The 22,014-nt window shown below is 43.9% G+C and overlaps 2 protein-coding genes across 5 annotated transcripts in view; one reads left to right on the plus strand and one right to left on the minus strand.

The window, feature by feature from the left end:
• ABI1 (abl interactor 1) overlaps nucleotides 1-3,448 on the plus strand; it is a 73,068-nt gene extending 69,620 nt beyond the window's left edge. The window contains exons 12-13 of the mRNA XM_026048785.1: nucleotides 1,313-1,498; nucleotides 2,702-3,448. Coding sequence (XP_025904570.1) covers nucleotides 1,313-1,498; nucleotides 2,702-2,877 — 362 coding nt within the window. The 3' untranslated portion in view covers nucleotides 2,878-3,448. The remainder of the gene's footprint in view (nucleotides 1-1,312; nucleotides 1,499-2,701) is intronic.
• Nucleotides 3,449-4,764: 1,316 nt separating this feature from the next.
• PDSS1 (decaprenyl diphosphate synthase subunit 1) lies at nucleotides 4,765-20,636 on the minus strand. Of its 4 annotated transcripts, XM_026048792.1 has the most exons (10): nucleotides 20,572-20,636; nucleotides 19,538-19,661; nucleotides 19,042-19,172; nucleotides 13,099-13,240; nucleotides 12,434-12,545; nucleotides 12,239-12,348; nucleotides 8,317-8,397; nucleotides 8,005-8,118; nucleotides 5,693-5,773; nucleotides 4,765-5,031 (listed from the first exon to the last, which is right to left on the minus strand). In XM_026048792.1, the coding sequence occupies exons 1-10, from the start codon at nucleotides 20,634-20,636 to the stop codon at nucleotides 4,891-4,893; spliced, it is 1,101 nt and encodes a 366-aa protein (XP_025904577.1). In that variant the 3' UTR covers nucleotides 4,765-4,890. The 4 variants fall into 4 exon arrangements, with proteins under 4 accessions (XP_025904577.1, XP_025904580.1, XP_025904578.1 ...); XM_026048795.1 differs by lacking the exons at nucleotides 19,538-19,661; nucleotides 20,572-20,636 and adding an exon at nucleotides 14,748-14,846 and having other exon boundaries at nucleotides 19,042-19,098; XM_026048793.1 differs by lacking the exons at nucleotides 19,538-19,661; nucleotides 20,572-20,636 and adding an exon at nucleotides 14,748-14,843 and having other exon boundaries at nucleotides 19,042-19,082.
• Between the last annotated feature and the right edge of the window lie 1,378 nt (nucleotides 20,637-22,014).

Below are 22,014 nucleotides of genomic sequence, written 5' to 3' on the forward strand. Positions count from 1 at the left end.
GGCTCCCCTCAGTGCCACGGCTCCCCTCAGCGCCTCAGCTCCCCCCAGCGCCGCGGCTCCCCTCAGTGCCACGGCTCCCCTCAGCGCCTCAGCTCTCCTCAGCGCCGCGGCTCCCCTCAGCGCCACGGCTCCCCTCAGCGCCACGGCTCCCCTCAGCGCCACGGCTCCCCTCAGCGCCTCGGCTCCCCTCAGTGCCTCAGCTCCCCCCAGCGCTGCAGCTCCCCTCAGTGCCACGGCTCCCCTCAGCGCCGCGGCTCCCCTCAGTGCCACGGCTCCACTCAGCGCCTCAGCTCCCCTCAGTGCCACGGCTCCCCCCAGCGCCTCAGCTCCCCCCAGCGCTGCGGCTCCCCTCAGCGCCTCAGCTCCCCCCAGCGCTGCAGCTCCCCTCAGTGCCACAGCTCCCCTCAGCGCCTCAGCTCCCCCCAGCGCCTCAGCTCCCCTCAGCGCTGCGGCTCCCCTCAGTGCCACAGCTCCCCTCAGTGCCACAGCTCCCCTCAGTGCCACAGCTCCCCTCAGCGCCACAGCTCCCCTCAGCGCCTCAGCTCCCCCCAGCGCCTCAGCTCCCCTCAGCGCTGCGGCTCCCCTCAGTGCCACGGCTCCCCTCAGTGCCACGGCTCCCCTCAGTGCCACAGCTCCCCTCAGCGCCACAGCTCCCCTCAGTGCTGCGGCTCCCCTCAGTGCCACGGCTCCCCTCAGCGCCTCAGCTCCCCCCAGCGCTGCGGCTCCCCCCAGCGCTGCGGCTCCCCTCAGCGCCACGGCTCCCCTCAGCGCTGCGGCTCTCCCTGTGCCATAGCTCCCCTCAGCACTGTGGCTCCCCTCAGGGTCATGACTCCCCTCAGCACCTCAGCTCCCCTCAGCGCCTCAGCTCCCCTCAGTGCTGTGGCTCGCCCTGTACTGTAGCTCCCCTCAGCACCACAGTTCCCCTCACACCGCAGCTCGCCTCACCCCACAGCTCCCCTCATGCTGCAGCTCGCCTCACTCCACAGCTCCCCTCACACCACAGCTCGCCCACGCCTCAGCGCATGGCCGGCGAGCAGGAGCTCCCTCCCTGCTCCCGCTCCGCTTGCGCCCTGCAGCATGTGCTTTGACTCGTAGCATTTACACATAGACTCGGCCACTAATAACAAATGTAGCTGTGTGTCGTAGCTGTTAATACAGCGTGTCCGTTTCTAATCAGTGCATGGTATTATAGTGCATGTCATGTGTGCTGTACTCCCCCTTCTTTTTATCTACAGTGTTCAGCCTCAGGTTTGTGTATCTGCCTACTGTTTTTCATTAAAAAAAAAAAAAAAAAATCTCCAAACGTTTCCAGTTGCCGATAGCCCGACTCCTCCCCCCCCACCGCCTCCCGACGAGATGCCGATGTTTGATGACTCTCCTCCTCCTCCGCCACCGCCCCCTGTGGATTACGAGGATGAGGAGGCTGCTGTTGTGCAGTACAGCGATCCCTACGCGGACGGAGATCCCGCCTGGGCGCCTAAAAACTATATAGAGAAAGGTAAGGGAGCACCGCAGCCGGCACTCCCGCCGCGGCGGAGGATTAATGGTCGCTGGAGAGGATGAAGGACTTAGCAGGGACAGTGATTGTTTTCACCATGCTAAGTCACAGCTAACCATCCTCTTCCCAGTTAGTAAGTGATTGCAGCTAATGTGATAAACTGTAATCCTTCTTTGGAAAGATCTTGAAATATCTCCAAGCACTCTAGACTGAAAGGATTTTAAAAATCTATCATTATGAGAAGCAGATATAAATTGGACTGCTGAGTTACTGGGCTTTATGGCTACTTCGGGATTGCCAGGCAATCATCTAGAAATAGTTTTAAAAAATGACTATGAAGTCTGAGTTCTGCTTATCCCACCAAATTAGATAGCTAGGGTGGATCTTCAGCCTTTCTAAATTGTCATGAGGCTTCACTGGAGACCTGTCAGTGATTCTGGAAGAGCTGCTATAACTTTGCTGGGACCTGAATTCATACAGTAAATGTCTCTTCCCATGAATTATTGAGATGCTGATTTCTTACTTAGAAAATCAGGAAAGAAGATGCACAGTTTGTCAACAACAGTGTGGCAAGTTTTCTCCAGAACTGGCTGGTAGGAAAATAGGTTATGAACTGTATGAAATGGTTTAGTGACCAATGAATCTGTCTTTGCAACAGCAGCAGAAACTGTGTTTCATATTTACTGCTAGTTGGACTGTCTGCTGGACATACTCCTGAGGTGAAAATAACTGATATGCTGCAATATTATTTGCTAGGCACCAAGACATCTATTTCTGAGAAGTGAAACAACAATTTCTTGGGATCTATAAAACTGATCAAGTGCATACTATATTTGTGGAGAATAAAGCTGTGATATTCAAAAGTTTGTGTATTCATAGTCATAGCTTTTAATTCCAGTATTATCAGTGATTGTATTTTCTTTCCTCATGGAAGATGTCTGCATGTCTGCATGCAGTAAATGGGAGGTAGATAAGAGCCGAATGTCCAGTAGGCAGGTACTGTAAAATAGCTGCTGTTGCTGTAAATTCACTTCTGCTTTTCCCTACAGTAACTTTTGTACTTGTACTCATAAGCAGCCCTTTGAAGGTCACACCAAAAACCCAGCCAACTAGTCTTTACATATTTATTTTATATGCTTATAAAGATATATCTCTATCTTGATATGAATGTTTATTTTAATGCTGTCCCTGTTCAATCCGCAGTTGTTGCTATATATGACTATACAAAGGACAAAGATGATGAGCTGTCGTTCATGGAGGGTGCAATCATTTATGTGATAAAGAAGAACGATGACGGCTGGTATGAAGGAGTTTGCAACCGAGTCACTGGCTTATTTCCTGGGAATTATGTCGAATCAATCATGCACTATGCCGATTAAAATGTTTTGCTTTTCAAGTTGGGTCTTGTATTCAGTCATACCATGATTATTTACAAGGGGTAACTAAAAGCTAACAGAATTGTCTTAATATACTTTGAAAAAATGTGCCCATTTCTTCAGGCCATGCTGTTTTAATGGTATGATTGAATGTCCATCTCTCAAAGTCTCTGGAGACAGTATGTCTTACTGATGGCAATTTGTAAAACAAGCAGCTGTCTATTACTGGTTATACTTATTTACTTATGCATTGTTAATTTTATGACCAGCCTAAATATTCTGGGGAAGTAGGGTATAATATTTAATGAACCATGATTCAGATTGTGCCATTACATTTTTCAGTACAGCATGGTAACTAACACTACGTTAGACTAACATATTAAAATCTGGATGAGAAGTTTAATGTTAGTGCTGGTCATATTACTTTTTGTTTAGACTCTTTGCTCATTCTTGAACTATATTTGTTTAAAGCATGCATACAAACTTATGTATTGAAATATACTTTTTTAAAAATCCAAGATGCTTCCAATTTGTTGTAATCTTTACCTGGAGTATTCTCACTAAAGTCTATTACAATGAGTTGTTCGGGTCTAAGGTGTCCATGTGAATCAAAAAAAAATGGGTGGTCTTATGTATGTGTAATTTGTACCCAAGTTTTTTTAATGAGTAAATTTACATTATGACTTTTTCCATTCATAAATATATAAGTGAACCAAAGGTCTTGTCCATTACTTTGTTGGTTTGCTTGGCAAATGAGTTTGGAATGCTACCATAGCAAAATCATGGTTGTGTTGTCCCAGGCAATGTACTAAAAAGCAAATGTTTGTAACGTGACTCTATCACTGACAGAGGGCAAATAAATTAGATATGAAACCTGAATTACCCATTTACACAAACTCTAAAAGTTCATTTCTTCCAAAATTCATTTCAGCAAGGGTTCCTGATTAAATCTTGTTATCTGCATGCAGTAAGTTGGACCCTGTCTGTAGCCCAAATTGCTGTGTCTGGAAGCTCTCCCTGCAGTTGGTAACGTGTCCAGTCCAGCAGGGAGAGAACAGGGAGTCTTTAAGATATGACGGAGGAGGAAACAAAACAGACCCAGGAAGGCAGGGCCGTGGCAGGTGTTTGGGTTTGTGCTCTTGCTGTTTTGGATTGGTTGTTTTTTTGCCCTGGGGCTCTGCCTTTGGCCTTGAAGAGTTAAGGCAGCACAGGCAGAGCTGGAGATATTGCACTTCCCTGCCTGGCAAATTCTGTGCCTTAACCTGAAGAAAAGAAACAAAAAGACAAAAAAAATCTGCAGTAGTAATAGATAATGACCATAATAGGGATGACCTGTGGACTTCTGAATGCTTTTGTTATAGGGTATCGAATGTGCTGTAGGAGTGATGGATGGAGGCTGGGCTCTTGAACTGCATCCTCCGTTCTCTCCACTAGAACAATTTCAAGTTCTGCATTGTGTTACTGCTAACAACCGCCCGTACCACTAGCCTGCACCATGGGGTGGAAAACCTTTCATTTGTGTTCAGTCCTAAGGGGTACACGTGGTCTTTCATAATAAGCCTTTCCTATATATGAAAGCCCAGGTAATTTTAAAGTTCACCAGCCTCGAAAGCATTCAAGCCCTCTATTTCTACAGGAGTTTACCAGAGAGAAATAATTAGGACATGCCTATTAGTTGTAAACACGAGTGAAATTCGGAGCCATTTCAGTTCTGATACACTGATTGATTATATTTATTCTCACTGTGGCCTTTATGCATCAACATGTAAACGTCTTCCCCCTTCTTACCACAAAGAGCCCCCACTAAAACAGTTGTACATTGCATGGCTTCCTACAATAAAACACATTAAACTTTTTTTTTTTTTAAAAAAAAAAAGAATCTCCAAAAAAAAAAAAAAGAAAAAAGGTTTTCTTTTAAAAAAATAGTTTTTTGGTAGCCTGTCAGGGAAGCGAGTGACGTGGAGCGTGGGCGTAGGCACAGTCTGGTCAGTAGCTGCCTGGGCGCGGGCCGGGCGCTCACTTGTCCCGCAGCAGCACCATGTCCGTGAGCTGGATGAGGGCGTCTCTCTCGGGCGAGGGCCGCAGTTTGCTGATCTCCCGCGTGGCCTCGTGGCAGTAGCGCTGGGCGAGGTAGGTCGTTTGCTGCACCCCGTCACTCTTGCAGAAGGACACAGTTAAAAGCCATGGACAAGCAATCGGCCCCCCCTGCCCTTTGCCTCTGCTACCTAAACCGGCAAGCTCCTCGGTTTGTTAAGGTCAGCAAGCAGCATGAATATTTAACAGATACACCGTGAAGGGGAAAGGGATTAATTCTTTATTCCCCCAATCCTATGTTTCTACCCCAAAATACTAAAGTTCATCTATGCTAAAAAGTGTATTATAAAGCAATCCTGCTATTAATACATTATGTAGGACTATATGTTATTATATACGTCAGTAGGACTAGAACTACTGTTTGAGGACACGCTATGAGCACCCGCTGCCCACTGCTCCCACGCTGACCCGCTGCGTGTTTGTCCTGCACGATTGTTGCTGCAGTCAGCGCGGCGCCCGCGCACCGGGGCCGCGAGCTCAGGGGGCTGCAGCACCCACCCCACTGCGGGTGAAGGACACCTGCACGGTCTCAACACCAGCGAGCTGCTCGCCGGGGAGGTTTCTGCTTGCACTGTGAAGCACTGTGAAGAGCACGAGCTGGGCACGAGCTGCCCAACATCCATGTGGAAACACAGCCCTGCTCGCTGACCTCGCAGGCAGTGAATTGCAGAGTCACTTCAGCAGGGACAGTGAACGGCAAGGAAGTACTTTATGCCAGTCCTACCTGCAGTACATATTTCCGAGCACGTTCAACATCTCCTGGTTTACTGAATCGTCTCATTATCATAGCGTTCATTTCTGGAAACTAAGCACAAAGGGAGAAGTTTTTATCCTCTTGCGAGCTGCTGGCCACGTAGCTGCTGCCACGTTGAGATGGAGCAGAACCGTGACGGGGCCGCCTTGCCTGGCCTCTCGTTCCTTAGGGCTAACAGTTCCCACAGATACATCCGTATGTTGAATCCCATGAAATCGCACAAGACTATGGTATCGCAAAGCCCAAACATTTAAAATTTAAAACCATCAGGCTGTGTAGCCAGTTGGGAGCAAACATTAGCACCTGCCCTTCATCACGATGACCTGAGGACCTAGTAATTCCTAGGGGATTCCTGCTGGGAGCTCTTGCAGGTGCATGGCAGCTGGTTCAGGGATTTCTGCATCACGAGTGCAGGCTCCCACCTCTGCAACCACCACGGAGAGGTTTGTTACACAGGTATTGCACCCATAAGGTCAAATAAGCCCCTTGATGATCCTGTTGCAGCCATGTGGCCCTCGCGGTGCTTTAGTATTTTACATACGTAGCCTGGGTATACAGAAAGCCAAGGGCCTTGCGGAATTTGTCCACGTGCCCAAATAACACAGCAAAGAGAGCTTGGTTAAGAAAGATCCTGCTAAATGGGTGAGTAAAGATTAGAGATTTTTTTTCTTGAAGCAAGAAACAGCTGTTCAAACAGTCAAATTATCTTAAATAGTGTAAGCCCTACTAGCCTAAAAAGAGAAAAAAATCACTGCAGTTCACCTGGGGCACAAGAAAATTTGACTACAGTCAATGAGCATGGGCTGGTTTTAATCTGCAGCTTCAAAAATCTGTAGCTAATGCCCAGCCCAATGTTCATGCAACCAAAATGAGCAGTTTCAGCTACTTGGCACCGTATCTAAACCACACGCAGGCCGTACTTCTCTACTGGCCTCCCATTTGGAAACCGAGGAGCTCGGTGACAGGTGACCAGTGGTAGCCACCGTGGCCCTTTGTGCCCAAGCACCTAACTGTGCAGTTAGCAGTGCACAAGCAGCAGCCTGTAAATCAGCTCGGAGGTCTGAGCAAGTCACCGTGCCCCGCATGTGGAGGTGCTGAAACTTCCTTCCTTCAGACACTCCAGAAACAGGAAACGTGGGGCTTAATTAACAACCCCAGGCCACAGCTTCAGAGCAAGTCACTGCAGGGGAATCCTTCAAAAGGGAAGAGGAACTTGCTCAGCTGTGTGGAATTCAGAAGATTCCTGTATCACAGTGCTTGGGAACAAGGATGTGCTTTCCTTGCACAGCTTTGGTCTTGAAACCAAATTCCTGCAGAACTGTTGTTTGAGAGCAGCACGTTGTGGAGAACAGATGTTTTTTGCCGTGACACTTCTGTCACTCTTACAGGAGATACCTCTAGCAGTTCATCGGAGACTTAGACTCGGCTTTTTCTAGATTCGTTTCCTTCCCATATAATGACAATTTAATTGTGATGTTCATATTAGTCATGCTTACAACGATATAGGAAGCACATTGCTTGACTTTTATACTTAAACCCTAAATAATATAAAAATCCCAAACCTTTAATGGAAGGCTGTTATTAGCAGTACCATTTAAAAGGTAGTAGAGAAACATTTGATAGGAATCCTCCCTGCACGTGCTGTGAAGCTGAACTGCTCATATGCAGCAAACACAGCCAGCAGAGGAGGGCGGAGGGCAACTGCTGAGGCAGATGAAAACTAATAAAATTGTGGCTGAGCTTTAGTTTGCACCCTCTCTCTAAAGCTTCCTGCATCTTCTACCAGGTGGATTCCAATTTCCTTCCCAGCCTCACATGGTGGCATAAACACAGACAACTCCTTCCTTGCGGAGATCTAATTTTCCTTTTTTCCATTTCACCATTAGATCCATGTTAGCTCAAGGCTTGAAAACACTATTTTAAGATAAAAAAGGTTTATTTTTTACCCTCCTCAGTACTTCCTAATATTAACGTGCACCAGTATTATCACTACAAACAAACAGAAGTGCAGCTTGCTGGTTTCTCAGTGTGGGTAACTGTGTTCAGTCTCAATATTGTGTCTTCCCTTCCTTAAAGTCAATTTTTCTCTCTTGGTGAATGCTTGGAAATCTTCAGAATGAAAAAGGAAAAACGCAATTGCAAAACCACTGTTGCCAAGGAAGTCAAGAGTACAACAGTGACTAAAACCATTTAATTAATTCACAGATTAAAGTACAAAATATCCTTTTTTAAAGGAACAATGCCCACTTTCTTTCTGGAGAGGAGAGTCCCTGTGCACTTACCTGTCGACAAGCAAACAAGACCGGGCCTGTGGCTAATCCCAGCTTGAGATCTGCTGCTGTTGGTTTCCCCAGGTGGTCGGCACATGACGTAAAATCCAGCACGTCATCTATTAGCTGGGAGGAGATAAACATACAGATTAATTATTATTTTTATATTTACGAGAGGTAAGAATAGATAAATCTTCTTTTAATGAAGATTTAAAAGAAGATTTATAAAAGGAATTTAAACAGATCACATTGATTTCAGGACAATTCTCTAAAGTTTAAACTTCGGGTTCTCATTAATTCAACTCAAGCAGGGAAACAGCCTACCTGGAAGGCGATGCCAACATTCTTCCCATACTGGTAAGCGATCTCGTGAACTTTGGGATCAGGGCAGCCTAGAATAGAAACCTGAAAAGGAAAAAAAAAAACAGGGGAGGTGGGAGGAAGAGGACAGAGAGTTTTAGTTGGCAGCCACGGCTGGGCCCTGTCCCGGGCAGGACACAGCAGCAGGAATCTGGGAAGGGGGAAAATGCTGCATCAGCAGCTCCTTCCTGCCTCTCTCTGCTCGTGGATGCCCTCAAAAAACCAAGGCAACGAGAGAGCAAGAGTGAAGAGCAGGGCAGGATTAAAAATAAATTCAAGTCTCGAGGTGAGCTTCGTTATTTATTTCGTTATATAATGGATGGAAATCATAATGCCACAATGCAAGGGTGGTGAGGTGAAACCCAGGCGCACTGCACACGCAGATTGGTAGTCCAGGGGCAGGGCAATGAAATGTATGGAAATACATACATAAATCAGCCAAGGGGTAAAAGGAGGTCTGGTAACATAAGCGGACATTTCAAGCCTCATGAAAGAGCCACAACACTGGAAGGGTCGCACCGAATTCAGGAGCATGGGTGAGGTGTGAAAGTTTGTTTTTAGAGGTGATGTTAACTGTCCCAAAACTGAAGGTCTCACGAAGATGAGAGGAGAGCATGAAGAGAGAAGGACTGAGGGAAAAGGATCAGTGAGTGGCAAAGAAAAACAAGGCAGTGAATGAAGGAAATCCAAAAAGCTAGATGAAAAATGTCACAAACTGAGACAAATAACCACTTTAGTCAGATATGGACTCAAGAATGGACTATATGACATAAAGTTTTGCTGAATAAACTTCTACAAAGCAGACTATACGATACATGAAGATTTGAGAATAAATATCTTGCCCCACGATAAGATACCGAGGTTTCTGCATTTATGTATTGAGTAAACATTTTGCCAAATTACATTGGATATACTTAAAATACTCTGCTTAATGCTAACCTTCAATAAAGCAAGCAGGGGGCAAAAATGTAGACACGAACTGCTGCAACTAACTGAAGGAATGAAGCTAAATTTTCACTTAAGACCAAAAATACATTGCTGGGAAAACACACAAACACACACACACACAAAATTTCTTCAACGATAATGTAATATAGGATCATTAAAAAACTAAATCTGGTCTCACAAGAGCTGTGAGGGTGACCATGGAGATGGGAAAAAAGGAAAAAAGAAATCATTAGATACTGTAGGATAGATCCCAATAAACACAGTGCAACTTGCACAAGCTCACAGACTATCTCATGTGTCAGTGCTTTTCATTCTACTAAACCCCAGGAAGTCTTCAAGTTGTTACCTGGATAACTAATAAGCCATGAGGAATCTGGGTGGCTTGACAAAGAGTAAGAAAGGGAACTGATGCTGCTTAATTTATGTCCCACCACACACAGGCCTGGATGCCATTACATTGAGCAAACCAGAATTACAAGGCATTTAAATAAAAGGTGCCAGGGTCTGTCAGACTGGAACATCTTGCCCTTTTATCCTCCCTTCGATACTCATCTCTTAACTGGTAGTATTTGCGCCCCAAAGCTGACAGCTACTGCCACACAAAGCCCCGCAAACCTCCAGTTGCTTCTGTAATAAAAAGCAAACAAGATCAGCAAGGCTGCATCTAACCTGCGGCAATGAAATTGTAGCTCCCACCAAATTTAGTCTAAAGAATTGAAATACGGAGGTTAGTAGATCAGTTTTGTTCGAATGGGTGTTTTTGACAAAATCCTCATTAATGGCAAGGGGTCAGAGTTGGGAAAAGCTGGTGGCTGGGGAGAGGAAGCGTCACGTAAAGAGAAGAGCTTTTTCCTTTGATTGGAAAGTCAGAGCAGAGCTATCCCTGCTGGCAGACACAGGTTTCCTGTGCACACGGATATTACCTTTATAAAGAATTCTAGCAGGATATGTGGATTTAAAAACAGAAATGTGAGTTACAGAATGTCTTTAGATAAGCAAAATTCAGCAGTGCAAAACCAGCTCTTGGATCCTTGCAGGAGAAGAGCTTCCTAACTCTTATTCAAGCTATGAACACTTCAGAAGATAAAAAATAAATACATAGAAATGAAGTTCTCTCTGCCTGTCACCCCTCCAGTGGGGCTCTGCCTGGGGCTGCATCACTGACCTGCCAGGTGCCGGTGTCTTGTCTAGCAGGGAGCTCCTGTGGGAGCCGCTTTTGGCTCCGAGCCCCTCGCTGCCCCACGCACGGGGAGGCCACGCTGGACCCACTGCTGCCTCCATTGGCAAACACAAGGCAGAGTAATGGTGTCAGCTTCATTATATTGGTGCCAAACTGATAAGCCCATCATCTGAGGCCTTCCTCTAGCCCCTCTGATGTGACTGGTTGATGACAAATTTCATCCTGCAAGAATTCAGGTATGTCCTCCACTAAATCGTGACCTGAAATCCTTCCTAATATCAAGTGATGGAGAGATGTATAGACATGCTGTATAAAAGTGTGCTTTTGTCACAAGGCCAGGCCTACCTCTCGTTTTTCTTTACAACCATTTAACTGCGTATAAATTGTAGCAATTCAGCCCTGCAAAGTAAAATACTGGAACAGAGCAGCCAAACATGTTTCCTCCTGCTTAACCAGCACCCCATGTGCAAGCTGGAAGAAAGTATTCAAATCCTTAGCTCTCTTAGTACAGTGGGAAGCAGGATAAGGGGTGTGGAGGGGATTCTATCCATGCAGGTTCTTTTAGGAAGACTGACAAAATGAATATAAAACCTGCACATTTTTATTGGTAGAAGGATGATGCGACTCTCCTTCCTACTGCAACTTCCCACTAAAATGAGGGAAGAATTGCAAAGCGGCGTTCTCCACTGTCAAGCTACCATTAACAAGGACCATCCAGGAGCCTGAAGTTCTTCCTTCCAATGAGGAGAATTCATGAAATGAAAGTATTTTCCTTCCCCCCAAAATTGTCTCTCTTATTCTGTACAGTCCTCTTGATTAAAGCAATTTGCAGCTACTACCTATTGCACAAATATAGCAGTTCTCTGCGAGCAAAGATGATTAATACTAGCACAGATTATAGCACAGTTCTCTTAGAACTCCCCCTTGCTATCACATATGTCTGCTATTCCTCCTTTAATAAAAATAAAACTCTCTTGCTGTGAGATTATTGCCCATCTCCTCCATTTTTCTGCACTGTTTATATATATATATATTTAATATGAACATCGTTTTGAAACAGGCCTCTCTGCAAAGAAGTAAGAGAATGAAAGGTTGTTTTGGATAGAGCAGGATCCAACCAATTGATAATTATAAACCCCAAGCAAATCAGCAAGCAGATACCCTTTTATAATGTAACACAGGACAAAATGACTTGATTAGTCATCTAAATTTATCCAGTGACAAATACCTAATTCCTATGATTTAATGAACAGCAAAGGACAACGTCTTTCCTTTCTAAAGCAAAGAGAGATAAGAATATACACAAAGTGGTTGTTTTCCTCCCACTGTTTTCATTTAATATCCCTTTCTACACTAAGGAGTAGGACCAGATGTGGAAGCAGCCTAAAATAAACAGACAGATAAATAAATAAATAAATCCAGGCTCAACAAATCTCAGCTGACATTAAAAACACTGGCCCAAGTTTGCAGAATTCCATAAGTTGGAGACAGACACTGTTGACCTTACTTTGATTCAAGTGAGGATAACAATAAATCTGTGCATGAATATAAAACAGAAAAAAAAAAGAAACCCAATATTGGAGGCTGCACAGCTGAAGTGGGATAGAATCCACCATCTCAAACCCATTTAGATCTTGGCAGAACAACATTTAGGAGATTTACTTTGAAGTGCCTCCAGAGAAGGCAGCAATAAGTAGGAGTTTAGCTGTGAAGCTTACAGTATGGTATGTTAACTTTAGAAGAGACAGACGTACATACTGCTTTACAACTGTTTGCTATCAGACTTGCAGTCTTCTTAAAAGTCTTCTCGAGGTAGTGAGCAAATCTCTCGTTCTCATTTTCCTTGGAACCCAACTGGAGGAATTCACCTAAAAAAATGCACAGATGGGAGTTATTTGTGGGTTTATTGCTTGGGCAAACAAATAGGAAGATCAAAATAGAGAGAGACCTTACCCCGCACCAAATCTTCAATCACCTGAGTTAAAACAGAGATGATAGTAGTATTGCCAATTCGTGCTAAAGCTACAGAAGCAGCTGAGAGGATGAAATCCCCAGCAAGAACAGCCTAAGGAAAAAAAAATAAAAGAAAAAATTAAGTCTTTTCCTGTAAATGTTCACCGAGACAAGAGGATCCTCTCTACTTGGCTGGTCTAGTTACATCACGGAAGTTTCCTACATAAAATGCACATTTCCTCATTCTAATGGAGCAAAACAAGAATTAGCCAAACATTTAAATTGGAACCATTTCTGGATGTCCATCTTACAGTTTAGGCATTTGCTACACAAGCCACTTCCCTCCTGTGTGCAGTAACTGATCCCACATTTGCCCACTGAGATTCTTTAAACATTCCCGCTCCACTTGACCATTCTGCCGTGTTCTGCCACACACACCAGCCCCGAGGTGCCATGACGGGTTCCGTTTCTCTCCTTGTATTTTCCAGTCAGGAGCTTCCTCATAACACTCTACAAACAAATGGATCACATGCTGACACGCTGCTTCACCCCTGCCCTGGGCCAAGCCAGAACTGCACTCTAGTGTTAGCAGCCTAGACATAACCCTAGGTGCTCCCGTCCTGCCTGACTTCAAAGGCAAATCTCCTACACATTGGCAAACTCACCTTCCTCTCTCCCCAGATTTGGTTGACTGTCATTTTTCCTCTCCGAGAATTTGCGTCATCAATGACATCATCATGAACTAGACTAGCTGTGTGGATCATCTCAGCAATTATGGCCACAGAGCGCTGGCTTGCTTGCATCTCCCTAAAATAAAAAGCCACAGAATTAAGTGAATTACATGTAAGAAATCTCCACGGAAAGCAAAAAAATGTTATTTCTGAGAACATCTACTGCAGCTTTTTCATGGTCTGGACCCCATCTTTCAAACCTGAAATTAGGGAAACAAGAGAAAAATCAGATCACATTAGTACAGTACGTGCAACGGGATGCTTGCAGCTTTATTAGGCCCATTTCTGTATAGCTGGATTGATGGTACTGCAAAACCCTTCATTTATTGACTCTGGCCCCTCTAAATCCAGATTACATTAACCAGCACAGCGTAGAGGATACTTGAATTCAAGGAGATGGCATCTAGAGAAGGGACAGCAAGAGAATGCCGTAGAGCTTTAAAGGAAATAAATTCTTTTCAACTTTTTCTCATCTCTGTGTTGCTCTACCAAAAACAGGTAGCATCACAAAAATCTCCACAGCTGATTAATAATGGTAGTTAGCTGGGTAGAGGATCTCCTGATCAGCAGGCACAGAAATCTGTATTTCATATTTGAAAGACATAACTCACGGACTTTGACTCAAACTGAAAAGACTCTGGGACTTCAGGGACTCTGCAAAACCCTGAAGAAACTGGAATGATACTGCAATCCATAAAACTATAAATGCTAACTACCTAACACACTTGAAATTCAGCTTTTGGGTGATCTAACACTGATGATTCAACTCTCAGTAGTTCACACCTACTTTTTTTTTTTTTTTAAATAGGTGAAAAAATAGGTAATGGAAGAACATGGAACAATTATCTAGGGATGAGGGTGGAAAAAATGAACACAAAGGAGCCATCACAGGTCTCCTCATCACAGGACCATCTCCCTGCTATCCAAATACCACTGCCTAGTTCAAGTATCTGTCTTTTCCTGCCTGTATTCTTTTTATTTTTCTACCTTTCATGGATCTTCAGGGATCCATGCAGGATGCCAGTCAGCCGTGCCTGACAGTTGCAAGATTATCCATGCACACATGGATAAGCCCCAAAACACCACCACCTTACTTCTGATATCTAGGATCTTACTTCTGGCATGTAGAAACAGAGAAAATCATCCTGTTTCCCAGCAGAACAGAAAAAGAGTTGAGAAAAAAAAACGGAAAAAAATCATTTCAGCTTAACTGAAGGAAATTTGAAATCTTCTTGCATTGCCTACAGCTATTAAAATCCAGTGATTAATCATCAAATGAAAGAACATCTTGCAGTCTGCTGACATAACACTGTGTTCTGACACCCACCTTTATGCAGAACTCCGCATTGCTGTCAGTGGGAGTTCTCCATCCTGAAAAAATGGCAGGATGCAGCTCACAGGCTTGTGGCTTTTAAACAACCTGAGAATAAGAGCTGGAAACCTTCACAGTTGTTTTCAGGGAAATTTTACTCTCCACTAATAATTTAGTAAAATGTTAGTTTGGAATCAGTAGTTTTCAAAAAAAAAAAAAAAAAGAAAAAGAAAAAAAAATACAACTATTGTTACTAAGCAGGAGAACTTACCTTCAAACAACTGTAAAGGTCTCCAGTCTCTTTCATGCATTCCTCTCCTTTTTGGGGGCTCCCCTTTTCATTAAATATGTCAGCAGACTGGGCTTCCTGCTGGGAAGTAGCAGTAAATGGCAACACTCACAGACACACCGACACCTTTAGGAGTATGAAAGACAGCACTACAGACATTTCAAAAGCAAGTTTTGAAAAGTTCTGCCCCATGGTGCAGTTCCTCTCTGACAAGCGACTCAAAATGGCATAGGGAGGCCCATATAAATGTGTCTGCTTTCCAGGATGTTAGGTCAAGTGTGATAGTTTCACCAGAAGCTTTTTTTAGGCTGTTACTGCTAAAAACTTAAGTTTGTGTCTTCCCATCAATGGCAGGGGATTTTGCAATGGAATTATTCTCAGAAGATGGCTGTAGAAGGTTGGTTTGAAGCATGCCTGTTTCACCGAAAGAGAAGAAACAGGATCACTCCCATCCCCTGACATTTTTAACTCTGTCTCCCCTGCAAAATAAAAATACAAAGTAGTAGTAGTTCAGGTCAACAAATAAATGGATCTCTACACGTTCGGTAAAAGGAAAGATGCCATTTTTGTGTCATTCTCAGAGTAAAAACACACCAAGATGATATGTATTTATACAAATATATACATTTTATATAACCAACTTTCTCTTTTTGTACACATATTATATCCACTGTTACGTCCTTGATTATTTAAATCCATGATCATTTCACTATGACTCCCTGCTTGATTCTATGACAAGCTTTATAGAGCAACCCATCGTACCACGGAGTTTTCACATGACAGAAGTCACTTCATACACAAAGAACAAGACTAAGGCTGATCTTACAGGTTAAAAACACCAGCAAACAACAAAAACTAAAAGCAAAACCAAACGAAAAACCCTAACTCCCCTCCAACTCTCCATCTTCAAAGAGGGAAAAAACCCTCAAGCAACAGAAATACTATTTACAGTTTGAAACAAAGGGTTTTGCAATGTGTTTGCCAGTAACAAAATACTGCTAACATAAAGATAAGAAACCTGCAAAAGAACTTGCAGGATTAGTGTGTCCTGACCACACTTCCCAGGATAAGATTGGGGTTTTTTATGTGAAAGTTTTCCAATTATTTCTTTTGCTATTTGAGGAGATTTATTTCCCTCCCCCCTGCCCTTTTGTACTCCCTATTTTCTCTACTGGGATGTTTCTATACCTGTTTGGCTTTCTTTTCTCTCAGTTTCTCTCTCTCAAAACTTGGTTGCAGGAATAGAAATACCTACTCACAAACATCTCCTGAGAGTACAAGCTATACAGAAAGAGAGGTCTTGCCAGGCTAAGTGATAATACCATGAAACCTGCCCACAGACATGTGTGAAGAAATGACAGAGGGAGGATGTGTGAGCCAGGGGGTTTGCCTGATCACAGCTTAAACTCTTTACAACAATTTTCACTCTCCAACAAAAACAAACTACTGTCATTATACAAAAGACACTATAAAAGTGACCTGAGAACTGAGGGTTGGAACTTCTGGCACTTAGATTATAAAGGGAAAGAAAAAAAAGCAAAACAAAAACAGTCAAAAAAGCCCTCTAAAACAAACAAAACTACTTATATTATCATAAAGCAATTTGGAGGCTTCTGCTTGGTGATCTTCTGCTAACTTTTTAGATTCATTATCACTTACAGAACTGTCACCTCTCTTGCAGTGACCACAACAGAGTGACCTTATTCAAGGAAAAAAAAAAAAAAAAAAAAGGCCACTAAGCCACTGAGGGCATCTCCCTTCCTCAAATAAAGGCGATCAGGGCCCCCAATGTGCCAGCATCGCTATCTGGGTGCCCTCATTCCCTTCAGGAGTCTCAAAAACTGTGGTAGGGCTCTGCAAAGGCCAAGGGGGCTCTGTAGGCTGCCTCACAGATCACAGAATGGTTGGGGTTGGAAGGGACCTCTGGAGATCACCTAGTCCAACCCCCTGCTCAAGCAGGGACACTCAGAGCACAGGGCACTAGGAAGGACCTAGATCAGGACTTAGAACCTTGTAAAGCTGCATCCTCTAAGAGCCAAACAAGGGACCAAGGGAGAAAATCACCTTTTCTACTGCTGTAGAGACGTGCACACACACAGAGTGGATCCAGAAAGCTATATGACAGGTGGAAAAAGCAGCAAGAACAAATGCCAGAGGCAGGAAGAAAAATGTGAGGGATGGAAAGCACAGGAAATTGGCTCACCCCAGTGGTTGTGATTGATACCCACCCATGATACAAAACCCCAGTACACAGATGTTCTGCCCACTGTCTTCGACACAAAAGGGGAGGAATCAAAGCTTCCAAGAAATGCAAGTTGGAGAAAAGAATCAACATTACCTGACAAAAAGATGCTTTAAGGGAAATGACACATGAAAGAGGGAAAGCATCTCAAAAAGAGTCAGCAGAAGCAGAATGGAAAGCAAGATTTTCTTTTGTATTATCAAATAGCAGAATTACTAATACCTGTACTCTACCTGTACAATCTTACCTACAAAGAATAAGAGTTTCAAGTTTGCCAAGAAGTACCAACGCTATAAGAAGACACAATACTGAACTCAACACTAACGTGGCCAGGCAGCACCCACGCTTACTGTATGTTACATAATGATTAACAGCTTGAAGCTCAGAAGCTGCTGTAGCACAACCTGACCTCTCCCAGCCTGTATCCAAGACAAGCCCTCCATTACCCCTGGTTATCCTTGCAATCCTTCCTGAAAGACACCCAGAGCCTTTGTTTTCCTTTGAACAAAAGTATCAGATGATTTCCCAAAAGCCACATACAATGCTATTACTGCTTCCTTAGCTCAAGTGGATGTGCTGTGATCGACGTGTGCCAGGATCATGGATTTTCATGGACACGCTGGCTGTACATCACACTGGGGGTTATGCCCTCCTGGGACATTGAGAAGCCTCAAAGCACAAGCAGACATTTCTGCTTCACTGTGCTATTCAACCATTTTTTTTTTGTTTCAGCATGTTTCCTTTCTTCCCATCCATGGGTGGCCTAATTATCCTCTGAATTAAGAGCATTTTTGTCATCAAGAAGTGGCATCACTGCAATCCTGTTTCTTACGCCAAAGTCACTCATAAAAATATTAAGCCCATTGTCGCAGCACTGTTACTTTGCTTGAGTTATTCCAAATTATTTGGTTCCTGTGCTACTTCTCAAGACAATAGCAATGAAAAGTACTAAAGAAAGAGCAGTATGAGGATCATTAAACCTGGACAACTTTTCTTAAGACAAGAGGATCCAGCACATGGAGGGCTCAACACCTGCCAGTTAGCCTCTTCTTTCGCCACAAGAAAGAACTGAATTCACATGGTGGGAGGGTAGAGGACACTGCTGTACTAGCACAGGTAGCACAGCAAGCAGCAATGCTCTGACGTAGAGATCAAGCAAAGCACTAACCTACCAGCAAGGAAAAACTGTTGCAAGAGCTAGGAAGAATTAGATTAATTAAACAATCTAGAAATACTCTTGGCAAGGAACCACACTTTTTAAATTTCAAATTTTATACCAGAGAAGTTTGGAAGTATAGCTAGAATAGAGGGAGCATTCCAGGCAACATCCTTCCTCAAAATACAAACATAACAACTGATGGGAACATGTTGAGAGAATAATTTGCAATCAGACTCAGGAGTAACTGAGAGCAGAAGGCAAGCACAATGCTTCTCTTTTGCCTTCACAGGTCATAAAATTTGAAGGACATAAGGATCATACCACCTTTAAGCTTAAAATCTTATACTAAAAGATTAGAAACATGACACTACAGGGGAAAATACCTCCTACTTTGCTGTATGTCTTAGGGCATTTTATACAATTGTACAATCTGCTTACTGACTTTTCTGTGTAATTATAGAAAAATAAGGGAGGTTCTTATCTCTTACCTGCAACAAGAGATTAATAGCTAGAGGAATGGTTACAAATGAAAAAAAAAGAACACTTTCAGTTAATATAATCTTGAGGTATATGATAGATTGTAAAACAAACAAGAAGCTATAATGGTCTGAAATCCTTACAAATATCAGAATTTGGCAACATTATTCACTAGTAAGAACTGCAATACAATCCATCACTTTACTGGATGTAGCAAAACTAGTAATTCCTTTCACACTGCAAAGTACTAAAATACAGCCTGATAGGGGAATTTAAATTCAGGTTTTGCTGAAATGCTTTTTATTTTCATAATGTTACTAGACATTTTGGGGGAATGTTGGAATGATGAAGCTTAAAGGAAGATATATGTCCATATACTTGAGGATGACAAGACTCACCTGGAATTATTATGATGAATGTTGCAAGCCCTTGCCATTAGCACCACAATCATTGGTCGAAAGGCCTTTCCTTTCCCGTCAAAGTAATATTCACACATTTCCCTAAGTTCTGCTGTAGATACAAGTAATTCCTGTAAAAGAAAGGAAAAGAATGTATCAGCATTCAAGTTACAAAGCCACTCTGTTGGTGTGAGCAAACAGTATACGTGTACAACGTTCCTGCCTGTATTCATTCCACTTAATACAAGTTGCAGTTGTTTTTAAGATTATTTTTTCATGGTAATTGGAGATACAAATTAACATTCCACCTATGTAAATCATGAGAAAACAAAAATAAATTATGGTTCTGTAAGATATAATGATCTCCTTGTTTAGGTTTCAGAAAGCTGATTCTCTACATTAGGAGCATTCCTTCAACGACTGTTTTCCTATGCTGTGGTTGCTTTTAAAGTCTGATTCTTTACAACATCCCAGAAAAGTCATCAAAATCCCTTACCTTTTTAATATCTTCGTAGAGATTTTTCAAGTCTTTTCTACCGAGCTGAAAAGGGTCTTGATATTTTTCATCACTAATCGTCTTACTGCAGCTGCACATTTGTGATTTACTCGTGTGGTGACACCTGGCAACAGTGTTTTTTCAAAATAACAACATTGTTAAAAGCAAACTTTTCCTAAGCCTCTAAACAGAAACATTTCAAAGCACTTCCTTCTCTCCACTCATGTAAAATTTAAACAAAAGGCTGAAAATTGAACAGAAGGCATCAGAACATTTTTTCAGCCTGCTAATGAGGAACAAGGACAGCACAGCTACATGTCGATGGCTGCACACTCTAGGAGTTGGCAGAATGCTGCATTTGGAAAGCAATTAAGAACCTTTCCAACATGCTTAATAGATTACTGTTATTCTGAGAAATAAAAACCTCTACATTGCTTTCAGTGCATCCCTTTGGCATACGCTATTTATGGGATAGTGTATATTTGCAGATGAGGTCTTCACCTTCCTGTAACAGAACGACTTTCCTTCCTTCCTCTCTGCTCTTCTCCCTCTTCAATATCCTCCTGGGAAAATATTTCTGACTTGGCTTTTAAAATTCTCCTTTACACAGCCACCAGCTTTTCATAGTCCTTAATCAAAATGAAACCAATACTTTCAGGTAACATAAAGATGCTTTACCTGGTCCACAATACAGGGGTAAAACCTTCAACTGTATGTCTCAGGATTCAAAAGGCTTAAAACTGATTTTCTGAGGTTCCCCGGAGTTTAAATTTATGACTCATATTATGTGTCCTGTCTTTTCAGGTCCTTTTGAAGAGCTCTTGTTTTTGCCCAGTGCTTTCCAGCATACAAGTATTTAAGGTTCAGCTCCACGCCATAATGGCAAAAGAGGAGTCTGGCCAGAATATGCAACTATATATTAGAGCAAATAATCTTATTTACAATATCAGATTACAACTCAAGGCTTTAACAATGCACTTCACCCAATAATTTCATCTTTACCCACTACACAGCAATGTGGATTTCCAACTTACCGCCAAAGTATATGACAAAGTTTTGGAAACGACAAAACTGTACTTCTTTGGAGTAAGTGGCACATCTGTAAAACGGAAAATCAAGGTTAATTTAAAGTCAAGATCTTTAAACTTGAAACAGAAAACATTTGATTACAGAAATAAATGTACGTCAATTAAATATTGTTGCAGCTCCCCCATTTAACAACCCAGCAGCAAAGGGAGCCTTATAATCTCCTTTCATACATGTGATGTAACTATCAACACGTAGATTAACTTAATCTGACTCTTCTGTTCAGGAATGTTGAACTTTCTTCCCTTGCTGGAAGGGCCAGGAAGGGGTATCAGTTACCTTCAGGAGTTGCACTAATAACATCTTTTCTATACGAAGGTATGGAAGGTACATATGGAAGGTAAGTTTCTTTCCAAATGCTCCTCACTTGCAGATAAACCTAGAGAGCACCAGCCGCGGCACAGAGAACAGTGTAAGCCCTGTTCCTGCAAACCACCACACCAATTAAAGAACATGCCCTTATTTTCCCCGAAGCAGTTTGAGTTCAGCTCGCTCCTCATTATAATTTACACTCACTCTTCTTCCCTGCCGGCTGTCAAGAACTGAGCCGCCTAAGCCAGCAATCTCTCCCAGGATCTTTCCTGGGAGATGGAGCCCGGGGGAGGCCTCGGGCACAGGTACACGATGCCAGCAGAGATAGGGAAAGGGAACAGCGGCACGTGGCCCGCGTGCTGGAGCACGTCCAAGGAGCGGCTCCGTGCACTCACGTCGCCGCAGGCATGGGGCCCATGGGCTGGGGCACCCCCAAAGCCTGCACAGAGCACCTCGGGAAACCTAAAGCTGCACAAGAGATGCCTACATTTGCTCCTCGCGTCTCCAAGTCTCCTCGGATGCGGGTTGAACCCTGTTCCTCCCTCCTTGCATGCAGGGAGCACAACAAGAGGCCACACTCGTAGCTCCCTGCTCGAGCGGGGCTGAGCAGAGAAGCGCTGCAATAAACCCCGGTTTACTACAGACTTGCCGCTCAGAGTCCAACGGGCAGAGGTGCCAGTCCCGTGACCAGGGCGTTTCCGAGGCCTTCCCTGCTCCTTGTGGCCTTCCGTGTGACAACGGCTCCTCCCGTGTCCTTGGGCGAGGACATGCGCGGCCTCCCTGCTCGGCCTCCCTGGCACCTCGTGGGGCGCAGGCCTCGGCCTCGCGGGGTGGCGCGTGGCAGCCGAGCGGCAGGAGCCGCCAAAACCAGCCCAACCTTGACCAGAGCGCAGCCACAACTGCCCCCGCAGCCTCTCACGAACGGAGGACATCACCGCCAGGTTCCCGCCTGGGGAAGGGCCCGCGAGGCTCTTCAGCCCCGTCCGAAAGGCGGGCGCGCGGTTATGGCCGCGGTAGCCGGCGGTCCGGGCCGGGCGCTGCCGCCCCCTCCGCGCCGCCCCGGCCCCGCGGGCCCCTCC

Source organism: Nothoprocta perdicaria, unplaced genomic scaffold (assembly GCF_003342845.1).
Source record: "Nothoprocta perdicaria isolate Ctin4 unplaced genomic scaffold, notPer1 scaffold_57, whole genome shotgun sequence".
Classification (NCBI taxonomy): domain Eukaryota; kingdom Metazoa; phylum Chordata; class Aves; order Tinamiformes; family Tinamidae; genus Nothoprocta; species Nothoprocta perdicaria.